Source organism: Podarcis pityusensis (assembly GCF_964106645.2).
Source record: "Podarcis pityusensis genome assembly, chromosome: 17".
NCBI classification, from domain to species: domain Eukaryota; kingdom Metazoa; phylum Chordata; class Lepidosauria; order Squamata; family Lacertidae; genus Podarcis; species Podarcis pityusensis.
The window spans coordinates 36,213,287-36,225,303 of record NC_138042.1 but is presented as its reverse complement, the minus strand read 5'-3'; the positions used below and the strand labels follow the sequence as shown (position 1 = coordinate 36,225,303).

Sequence of the window (12,017 nt, the reverse complement as noted above, 5' to 3'; positions counted from 1 at the left end):
GGAGATCTTGGAAGATTAGTAAGCAATTGCCGCTTTTTGTGTTTTATTCTTTTTTCACAATCTTGCCATTAAACATTTCTCTGCTGCATAAGGTTTGGTTTTATGAGATTTGGGTTTATTATTATTTATTATTATAATTTTTGAATTTATATACCGCCCTATACCCGGAGGTCTCAGGGCAGTTCACAGAATAAAATCAGAATATAAAACCACATAATACATAATCAAAATAAAAGCAATAATCCAATAACGCCCCCCCCCCAAAAAAAACACATCTTAAAAGGACATAGGATGTCAATCAAATCAACCAAAGGCCTGGTTAAAAAGGAATGTTTTTGCCTGGCGCCTAAAGGTGTAATAATGAAGACCCCAGGCAAACTTCCCTGGGGAAAGCATTCCACAGATGGGGAGCCACTGCAGAGAAGGCCTGTTCTCATGTTGCCACCCTCCGGACCTCTGGAGGAGGAGGCAGACAAAGGAGGGCATCAGGTGATCTCAGGGTCCGGGCAGGTTCATATGGAAAGAGGCGGTCCTTGAGGCATTGCTGTTATGAGCTGTTTAAGGCTTTATAGGTCAAAACCAGCACTTTGAATTGGGCCCGGAAACTTAATTGGTAGCCAGTGCAGTCAGACCAGGATTGAAATAAAAAAAATCCTTCCAGTAGCACCTTTAAGACCAACTAAGTTAGTTCTTGGTATGAGCTTTCGTGTGCAAGCACACTTCTTCAGATACACTGAAACAGAAGTTGCCAGATCCTTCTATATAGTGAGAAGGTGGGGAGGGGTATTACTCAGAAGGGTGGTGGGAATGGGAGATAGGCAGATAGCTGGGATGAGCCTGCTGACGACTCTTAACGACTGTAATGGGTCTTACAGGAAAAGGCAAGGGGTGAGAAGGTGAGAAATGGCTTAGTCATGTATAATGGGATAAGAATCCAATGTCTTTGTTCAAACCAGGTTTCTCCATGGTTTTAAGTTTGGTAATGAGTTGCAATTCAGCAGCTTCTCTTTCCAGTCTTGTATAGAATGTCCTGGGAGATTAAAGTGTTCTCCTACTGGTTATGATGCGTTGTACTGTTTTAACTTGGGTTAAAGTTCCCAAGTTAAGCTCCCAAGTTAAAACAGTACAACGCATCATCAGAGATCTACAACCTCTCCTGGACAATGACAGTTCTCTTTCTCAAGCTCTGGGAGGAAGACCTTTCATTGCCTACAGACAGCCACCCAATCTTAAACAACTCCTAACCCACAATAATACTACAACCAGACTTAACACGGACACTGGCACCAGAGCCTGCAATAAACCCAGATGCCAACTTTGCTGCCACATACACCCGGACAACACCATTACTGGCCCCAACAACATCACACATACCATCTCGGGACTATTCAATTGCTCATCATCTAACATTGTGTATGGCATCAAATGCCAACAGTGTCCTTCAGCTCTCTATATTGGACAAACAGGCCAAACCTTACGCCAAAGAATAAATGGACATAAATCTGACATCAAGAATCACAAAACAGAGAAACCAGTAGGAGAACACTTTAATCTCCCAGGACATTCTATACAAGATCTCAAAGTAGCTGTTTTACTACAAAGGAATTTCAGAAATAGACTGGAAAGAGAAGCTGCTGAATTGCAACTCATTACCAAACTTAAAACCATGGAGAAACCTGGTTTGAACAAAGACATTGGATTCTTATCCCATTATACATGACTAAGCCATTTCTCACCTTCTCACCCCTTGCCTTTTCCTGTAAGACCCATTACAGTCGTTAAGAGTCGTCAGCAGGCTCATCCCAGCTATCTGCCTATCTCCCATTCCCACCACCCTTCTGAGTAATACCCCTCCCCACCTTCTCACTATATAGAAGGATCTGGCAACTTCTGTTTCAGTGTATCTGAAGAAGTGTGCTTGCACACGAAAGCTCATACCAAGAACTAACTTAGTTGGTCTTAAAGGTGCTACTGGAAGGATTTTTTTTATTTTGACTATGGCAGACCAACACGGCTACCTATCTGTAACTGAGACCAGGATTGGTGTAATATGCTCAAACCATCTTGCCCTGGGGAGCAACCTGGCCACTGAATTCTGCACTAGCTGAAGTTTCCGAACCATCTTCAGAGGCAGCCCTACGTATAACTCATTGCAGTATTCTAACCTTGAGGTTACCAGAGCATAGACAACAGTAGTTAGGCTATTCCTGTCTAGATAGGGGTGCAGCTGAGCCACCAGCTGAAGCTGATGGAAGGCACTCAGCGCCACTGAGGCCACCTGAGCCTCGAGCAACAGCAGAGGTTCCAGGAGTACCCCCAAGCTACAAACCTGTTCCTTCAGAGGAAATGTAGCCCCATCAAGAGCAGGCAATCTCCCACCCACCTGGTCTAGAGAACCACCCAATAACAGTGTCTCAGTCTTATCTGGATTGAGTTTTAGTTTGTTGGCTCTCATCCAGTCCATTACCCAGGCAGGACACTGTCCAGCACTTCCACTGCCTCACCTGCAGATGTAAAGGAGAAATAGAGTCGAGTGTTTTCTCAAAAACAAGTTGCAAACTTGGTGGATCCGGGGAATGCCCTGGATGTAGTGCCTCTTGAGTTCATCAAGGCCATTATATTCTTGTGGGAAAATGTGGTCTGTCTTCATGTGTCCTGTGGATGATTTCGTGTCTCTTCCCCCACACCCTGGCAGTAGTACACCTGTCCCTCCTCGTACCAACCTGTTTTCTGAATTCCAGATAATTTCAAAAATAGTTTGCAGTGTGACACAGGAGGCGATGGTTCAGTGGGAAAAAGTCAAAAGAGCAATCCAGGTCATTGGAGTCTTGGATCTGACTAAAGGAGCTTTTTGGATTCTGGCCAAATGTGTTGTTCAAATCTCATACTGCATGGTCAGCTGTGGGAATAGTGTAGTGTGCTTTCACTGAATGCTGTGGGAGTACTTGAAGCTGCAGCTAAGTGGGTACGTACCTGAACAGAAATCTGGATAGGAGACTGGGAGTGACTCATAAGAGCAGGGTGTAAATATAATAAATAATTTTTAGCATCATTCTTGAGCAAATTTCTCCCAAGTCACATCTGAATGAAAAGAAATTAGTGTTCATTTCATGTCATGCTGGTTTTTTTCCTTGTGTACGTGTGTAGTTGGAAGATAGAGCAGGGGGGAAATGTGAATAGGCAATTCCTTTTAATTAGTGAAATTTAAGTCAGATGCATATCTTAAGAAGTAATGAGCTTCATAAAAGCAAGACCTCATTGGATCAAAGTCAGTTTAAGATAAGGGCATCTCAAGGTCACAGAAAGAGCTGCCCAGCAGTTCCATTTGCATAAAAAATTACTGTCAGAAATAGGCGGTGGAGGCAGCCCTGGCATTTTGATCTCTTGGCCTTTGTCATGGAGATTCCTTGCAGAGAAGGGAGGAAGGCCAGTGTCCCAGATAATGATTAACTGTTTTAATGGCATTCATTCATTCATTCACTCATTCCGCACTAACTACTCATGCAGAAAAAAGGGTTATGTAAAATGACATTAGAAGAAAATCATTTGTAATCGTTGCATCGGGGCTGCACTTTGAGGAGACATTAGGAGTAAATCCGTGGCGTGGTAGGCTTATGCTTTATCTTCTGATATTTACTGAGTTTACTGGTGCATGAAAAGCTTTCAGCAAGAATAGCAGATGGGATGGACCTTTCATAGGTAATGCTATCTACTGGGTTATTACTTCTATATATTGATAGTGAAGTAATCTTCAAGATATCACCCTACAAAATATAGATTATTTAAATGTTTGTAACAAAAAATCCTATAACACAGAGCAGCTACTATCATGAATACTTCATTTTGTACCTATTGGATCAGAGGCCTTAAATGCTTTTTAAAATCTGAAATAATGAGAATATAGTGAGCTTGACAACATATTGGGTTTCTTTTCTTTCTTTCCCCCCTCCTTTGCCTTTTGGACAGCTGTAGGGAGATATGCATAGTTAATCTGAATAGCAAGTATTCAATTTAATTTGTCTCCTTAAATCTGACCTTTTCTATTACATAAAGAAAAGGAGGTGCCCTGCAGACATCTTTTGATGTTGCACGAACACACATTCTTCATGCATCCAAAACTCCTTAAGGATTTTTTGCAAGATTTATAGAACAGAAAAGCAGGCTCCCATTGTTTCTACTTCCAGTTGCTGATGTACAGTCATGTCCCAATGAAAAAAAAATATTGTTGCTATACTTTCTATACGTTGGAGAGCAGGATAATATTGGTTGGAAGTATTTCCGATCATTATTACCAATTTACTAAAATAAGCAGCTCTGGAACAAAAACATTGATAAGCAGCAATTTTTTATTCTGTCTGCTATTTGCACTCAACAGAGCATAGAATCATAAAACTGTAGATGTACCACAAGTCTACAGATGTAGGTTTATTTACCCTTTTTATATTCCATACAATTATTTTAAGCGTGGCTAAGAGAATTGGGGGGGGGGGGGCTATATATCGCGCTGATGAATAGGTTCATTGATATATTTCATAAAATAGAAAACAGATTATTTTTCTTTTCAATAAGTTAATATTGTGTTACCCCAAGCATTATTTTAAGAAATCAGAAGTTGCCTTCCACAAGGATAGCCAATGTAGTCCCCCCCAGATGTTGATGCATTCTAACTCCCATTATCCCTAACAGTTGACCAGGCTGGCTGGACCTGATGAAAGTTGGAGTCCAACAATATCTGGATGGCCTCACATCGGCTACTCCTGTCTTATCCCAAGTTCAGCACATGGTCTTTTTAGTATTGTGTAGCTTGATGCAGTGGGACGCGGGTGGCGCTGTGGTCTAAACCACAGAGCCTAGGGCTTGCCGATCAGAAGGTCAGTGGTTCGAATCCCCATGACGGGGTGAGTTCCCGTTGCTCAGTCCCTGCTCCTGCCAACCTAGCAGTTCAAAAGCACATCAAAGTTCAAGTAGATAAATAGGTACTGCTCTGGCGGGAAGGTAAACGGTGTTTACGTGCGCTGCTCCGGTTCGCCAGATGTGGCTTAGTCATGCTGGCCACATGACCCGGAAGCTGTACACCAGCTCCCTTGACCAGTAAAGCAAGATGAGCGCCGCAACCCCAGAATCGTCCATGACTGGACCTAACAGTCAGGGGCCCCTTTACCTTTACCTTGACTACAAGGTTTTTCCAGGGCGTCAGAAGTAATTCTTTCTCACCCTTGAATCTAAGGACTTGTTCATCAGAGACAGCTAGTGCAAGCAGATAACTCTGAAAAGGTTAAGGATCTAGCTGTAAGTTTGCTAAACACACATTTATAAAGATACTTAGGTCACAGTTTCACACAGCTTACCTGGGAATAAGCCCCACTGAACTCAACAAGACTTGTTTCCAAGTAGACATTTTAACAATTGTACTGTTAAAAAAAATGCATCAAGACAGATCTTAGAACTTCATGCACTTTTAGCAGAATTTACATCTAGGCTAAGACACCATGAACATACAATTAGTCTAGCTTCCAGATAAATGTGTATGGAAACGCAGCCTTAGCTGATAAATGAGGTCAATTCAAAATCTAGAATTGGGTGACAACTCTAATTGTACTGTTATTGATTAGGTTGTAGGTGTGTGTTGCTAAAATATTTTAATTAGTTGTATTTGGGATCTTGCTATGTGTAATTCTTGCTATTTTTTCTGTTGCAGACCAGGCCGGGACCACTGAAGCAGGCTGAAACACAAGCTGAGCATTCTGCTTCCGTGTACTGTTACAACTGTGCAGAGAAAGGCCATTATGGATATGTAAGTCCTAGCAGCGTCTAACTTTGCTTCTGATTATTCTGCTAAGAAGAAAGCATTGATCACGTACCCCTTCTCAGCAGTGTAGAGACTTCAGCCGCTCAGAATAGCTAGGCTAGTTGGAAATTTCAACACAGAATAAGGCCTTAGGCATACAACCAACTCACAGCTTGTGTACAATGCATTACCTTGCACAACCCAGCGTTACACACTTGGCGGGCAGCCAGTTGCAATTGCACAAATTTAATGCACAAAAGGTGGAAAGCTTAAAAGCGCTTTCTGCGCTGGGTTTTCCTGCTGCAGAAATAACTTTTAAGTTCTCCGCCTTGCTTACTGGGTTCTAGGAAGCTCTTGTGTGGACTCTGGGAGGCTCCCACAAGAACTTCCAATACCTCACAAGACCCACCGGTTTCAGAAAAGTAGGGATAGTCACCAGGAGTGGTTCTGGAATTGTTCTGACTATATGCAATTTTAGCTTTATGCGCAATTCCCTGGAACGTAACTCCTGTGCAAGTTGTGAGTCTACTTACTGTATTTTATAAATAACATCTGATCTTACCCACAGGTAAATGTGATCAGCTCTGGAGAGAAAGGCATTTGTTTCACTTCCTCTCTCCCTGTTACTTCTGAGGATGGGAGAAGTTGAGAACATAGTGAGGTTGCAGCGAATGTATGTGCAGCGACACCAGAATAGTTGTGTGTGTCCAAAATTTGCTAAACCACACTTTAGTATGATGTGCAAACAGCCTGTTGGTGGGAGGAATAAGTGGGGGTGACCTTGCATGGATAGAGTTGGCCGTCTAGGGTGGGTGGACAAAGCTGTGGTGGAGCTATGAGCACTGTCATGCTTGGGAGCACCAGCAAACCCTGATCAGAAAAGGAAAATAAGGTGGAAGGTGAAAAAGGTTTATCATTTGATCTCTGCTGCCGTTGACATAATCACATCTGCCTTACCTGTCCAAGCACCACATTCCCTGAGGGATAAGCAGCACCAGTAGCTGATTGCACAAATGCCTCCGCAGGTTTCCTGCATTTCCCCATAATTTGCAGGGGTGCTGCATGTTGTCTCAATTGCATCCCCTGTCTCCCACAATGACTTGGCTCATGGGCGAGATGTGTCTGATGCCCATATTGGCCTGTTGGGTCCAGGCAACCTAACCTGATGCCGCAGCCTTGCTCATCTCACAGATGAACTGGGAAGAAGTGAGTTCCCCATTTTCTGTGGTTGATCCTGGGGTGGTGCCTACCCAGAGGGAATTCCTCAAGTTCACGCCCTGATTTAAAGGGTTTATTTCCAGAGATATCTAGGAATCTGTCAGTACTGCCCTGCAACCCCTCAGTGGCAGGTCTTCTGCCAAACGATTGCATAAGGAACAGGAAAAACTTAAGTCCCGGGGGCAGGCTCTGTAGCCTGTGCACCCTGAGCCCTCATCCTGATATCTGGCTACAGGTGCTTCGTTTTTTTCCTTCGGTTCCCGCCAACCACCTACACATTTTTTTCACTAGCCTCCTGTAATGCTTGGCGAGCTGAGTGGATGTTTTCCAATGTGATAAAATTGGTTTCTGGTTTCCTGCTTTGATGGCTGAGGATATGTCCCTTTTCCCACAGTCTATCAGCCAGTGCAAAGAATTTTAATCAAGGTTTGGGGAGGTTGTGTTCATCACTCGAGGCTGTGACAAATAAAGTCAAGATCCACTACAGATGGCAGAGTACCAACTTCCCCCTTGTTTTCCAGCCCTGAAATGCCAGGATTTTAGGTCGAGGAGTGGAGCTATGGATTTGTGTAATGTAATTGCTCGTGTGGGATGGCAGGTGGTTATCTGCAAATCCAGTGTGTTTTTCCTGGTGTGATGGGACACACGTTCCTTCAGACCTTTGTCATCTTTGAGGTTATCTGTCAGTTCCCTCTCCCCCAACTCAAACCATAAGTGGTGAGGTGTCTGGTGGGGAATTCTAATGGGTTCCCTATCTGTTCCTGTAGAAAGGCTCAACATTTTCTCCTCAGAATAGGGATCCGAGCAATCTGGGCAGAGAATAGGAGTGTTCCTATTTGAAAAGCAACTAGAGGGTTAAAGGGACAAGCCAGAGACAGCTATTGAGAAGAGTTAACATTTCTGGAACATTTCAAAGTTATGCTCAGAAATGGCAAGACTATAAATTGAAAGAGCCACCCCAACATTACCTAAATTGCAAAGGGCCTCTTGTAGCAATTCGGAGTTTGTGCCTACTGCTGCTAGGCTGAAGAAAGTAGAGGATTTGTAGATGTGCCTTGCATTCACATTCCAAGCTGTCAGTCAGATAGAACGCTTCTCAGGTGTGTTGGTAACAGGCTGAGCTTTCCGTCCTCTGTGTGTTGGCTGTGGTGCTAAGGAGCATCCCCCAGAGTATTTAACAGTACAAAGTGTGTGGCAGCTTACCTGAAAGAGAGAGGTCTGAGAAAGTGCGTGTCATACACTATTGAGATGGTTGTTCAGTGCAGTGATTTATTATTTTTTTAAAAGAAAAGAAAAAAGCTGGAGTTCTTGCTTCTGGAGGCTTGTGCTTTTTTCACCCACTAGGGCTTTACTGTCAACGTATTGAGGGGCGCAAAGGCCATCTGTCTGTGGCATAAGTTTTAGACTTTGTGCAACATCTCCAAGAAGACACTGGGAGAGGGGGGAGCATGTTCCACAGCCATCAGAGATTAGCCGTGCTTCTTCAGGTAGCCTTATCTGAAAGTATTTAGGGGAGAAGGGGTCTTAGAAAACATGTGGTACAAACAGATGGAAAGTCACTGGCAATTCTTCCTTTTCAGAAACACTCAGCTGTAAATTTCCTACCAACAGATTTTTTTTTTAAGTTCTCAAATGTTTGAAACATGGTTTTCACTAAAAAACAAACAAACAAACCCCAACACCTTTCATTCCACATGCCCTTTGCTTATTGATGGTGACCTATCATGGAGAAGCATAGAGTATTCAGCATGAAGAGGGAGATGTATTCATCCAACCTGGTCTGCATGTTCTTTTTCCTCCATCCCCAGACATTTGAAACACCTGGCCCTTCAAGCCAATTAAGTGTGTGTGACCTGATGTATGCCCTTCAGCAGCAGCAAGATGATGTAGCCTGAGCTATCAAGAGGGATGGGAGGCACTCCACTTGCCTCAGTTCTCTCAACATTCCCAGTTGCCTTTTTCTGCAAGAAGCTCGAGAACAGGTGGTTGGCCTCAGACTTCCAAGTAGCTAAGGCTGCAGGCTATTTCTTCAAGGATTCCAGAATTTTTTCTGGCTCCCATCAGTCTCTGGGGGCAGACCACTGAATTTGGTTCTCAACCTCTGCAGTGGTTACAGGTAGTTTTGAAGTCAAACCTGACCTCCGGCTCAGGTATCAGCTCTCCTGTCTGTCAATTGCTTTATGATACAGTGGTACCTTGGAACTCGAATGTAATCTGTTCCGGAAGACCGTTCGACTTCTGAAACGTTTGAGTTCCGAGGCGCAGCTTCCGATTGGCCGACAGCTAGATTTTTGCACAGCGGAAGCCGCGTAGGACATTTGTGTTCCGAAGAATGTGGAAAACTGGAGCACTTACTTCTGGGTTTTTGGTGTTCAGGAGCCCAAACGTTTGAGAACGGAGCCGTTCAAGTTCCAAGGTACCACTGTGGTTTGTTTTTTATGTGAACTGTTTGTGTGTTTTTTGATATCAGAACGTCAGGATAGGATATTCCTATAAATTAAGATTTTTTTTAAAAAAAAAAATCTTACTGTCCAAGTTCACCTCCTCCAAATTATGCACCAGATATTACCCTTACAGTTAGTTGGTGATGATACTCAAAGAGGAACAGAGAAATGTATTTCTGTTGTAGACCAGCCACCTCTGGTTTCACATAAGGATATTAGCTAATGTCAGTTATCAACCATCTCTTCACCCCCAAGTCAGCAAAACCAACTGATGTCGGTTCATTTGGCTTGTTTTCCTGGATAGGGTTTGAGTTACTGAATCTAGCAGAAAGAGAAAATGTGCCTAAAAGTTGCCATTAAAATATTACTTTGCAGGAATGTTTAGAGAGGCGGATGTTTGGAGGGACATTTCCTACTTCCCCCTTCATCTATTACTATGATAGCAATTACGATTTCAAGAGGCGTCGTCAGAGAATAAAGAAAAAAGTGCAAGGTATGATATAAATTTGTTGAGCTTTCTAAGTCCACATTTTTGTTTTGCTCCTCTTTAACCATGGCTGCTGTTAGGTTTGCTGCTTCTTGACTTAATCTGGATAATTTAAAGGAGTAGAAGTGGGGATATTTCAGAACCAGGATGAAACAACAAGTATTTACCTTCTCTGATTATATGGCTCCAGACAGACCTGCCTGAAATTCAGGCTTCAGAGTACATAAACGAAGAGGAGAAATATTTTACAGTTATGGGATGATTTACTGAGCACTCAAGCCACATTTGATCTTTACTGAGAAATTGGGGTTCTTTTTTAGCTTCATTGTATGTTTGAGCTGCTGCATTTAGATGAAATGTCCTGAACTCTTCAGTGCTCAAATTTGTGGCTTTTTATTCCCAAAACACTGGAATGCAGAGTTGGCATTTTGATAAAAGGTAAATCATGTTATTTTGAAACCTGCCTATAACTTCCAACTACTTTACTGGGTGATATTGGCAACTGTTGCCATTACATTTCCTATTTGAGGTTGAGCATATAGCTCTAACAGTTATAAAGCTTGGGGGACTTAAGATTGGTATGAACTCAATGATATAGCTGTAAAAGATTTTTAACATTGCTCATAGTTTCTGGCTGCAGCTGACCTAAAAAATGGATGAGTATCCATATTTCATCAAACTGCTTAATTACTTTGCATGCAGGGTGCCCTACAAAGCCTTCAAATTATAAACAGTACTAGGTGTGTGTGTGTGTGTGTGTGTGTGTGTGTGTGTGTCTGTTTGTTTGTTTGTTTGTTTGTTTGTTTGTTTGTTTGTGTATCAATCATTTGACCTCTTAAGTATCATCAAGTGTCTTGGTTTTTACAGAGCTTCAAGATGCAGGCCTTGTGCCAATGGCTCTGAAGAGACCACGCATAGACAATGGCCAGGAACTGCACGGCCATAAGAAAAAGAAGAAAACATTAAAGAACCATGAAAAGAGAGGAGATAAGCATCATAAAAAGCTGAAGAAAATGTCCCAGGCCAACATACCCAAAGGAAGGAAGGATAAGAAGGTGGTCCAGAGTAACTATAACATGGAAGAGGACTTTCCCAGAGGTGGTAACAGGGATGCTCTTAAAAAGAGCAGGAAAACCAGGGCACAGGGCACCTTTGGCCTCCCAGCAAATGGAGGCCAAGCAGAAATCCTTCAGGTTTCTCTGAAGACAGCAAAAAAGAGGAAGAAGAAACGGAGAAAGGACACAAGTGGTAGCTCTCCCAGGGATGAGAGTTTATTCCTGATAAAACAGAGGAAGAAGAAATCAAAACAGAAACAGAAACCCAATTTGTGATGGAAGGGGGAGTGGATGTGGGGTTGGGGATTAAGCTTGAGACAGCTTTCACACCATCACCCACCCACACCCCATGGAACATAAAACCATCCATAAGTGCAGGCTGGGATACAAAAAAACAAAAACCCAGTGAGTTTGCCTGTGCCATTTCATTTGGTTTGTGACAAAAAATGATTAATGTATGCGAGATTATACATTGTACTTGTTTTCTACAACTTCTGTATTTGGATTGAATGTGGGGAGTAAGGGGTTGTGCTACAAAATCAAAGCAAAATGAGGATTGGTCCACTGTGTTGCATACAGTCTTTTTTCTCTTTTTTAAAAAAATAAATCCTGCTGTTTGTTAAAGCACTTCTCTTTAGCACATGTGATTTATTTGCATGCAGGCTTTAGAGAAGAACTTCGCAGAGGGCGTGGATATTGAACAAATTGACTTAAAGCTGCTTCACCTGTTTGACAGAAATGGGAACAGAATTACATACAACCTGACAGCAGGAGTCACTTCGTGCTGTTTCTGTTGGTGCTTCTGTAGGATGTGTGAAACAGGTCTAGGAAACAGGATTGGAGACTGAAGAGAGTTGTCATCTACATCCTAATTTATTTTCATCCCACAGTTGATCCATGATGTCGCCTTCTTGTGCATTCTTCTGCCTTGAGGAATATGTGGAAGTGTCTTTAACTTGTCATAGATACATCACCACAAGTTGGACTGGCAAGTCTGGTTGTAAGAGCTAGTCTTTTATGTAGGA

General features: G+C 42.7%; 1 protein-coding gene across 3 annotated transcripts in view; it reads left to right on the top strand.

Moving 5' to 3' along the window:
* The window catches only part of ZCCHC7 (zinc finger CCHC-type containing 7), a 128,069-nt gene extending 116,450 nt beyond the window's left edge, over positions 1-11,619 (top strand). For all 3 annotated transcript variants that reach the window (XM_080986858.1, XM_080986860.1, XM_080986859.1), the window contains exons 7-9: positions 5,699-5,794; positions 9,826-9,943; positions 10,805-11,619. In XM_080986858.1, coding sequence (XP_080842984.1) covers positions 5,699-5,794; positions 9,826-9,943; positions 10,805-11,268 — 678 coding nt within the window. In that variant the 3' untranslated portion in view covers positions 11,269-11,619. The remainder of the gene's footprint in view (positions 1-5,698; positions 5,795-9,825; positions 9,944-10,804) is intronic.
* The last annotated feature ends 398 nt before the right edge of the window (positions 11,620-12,017 follow it).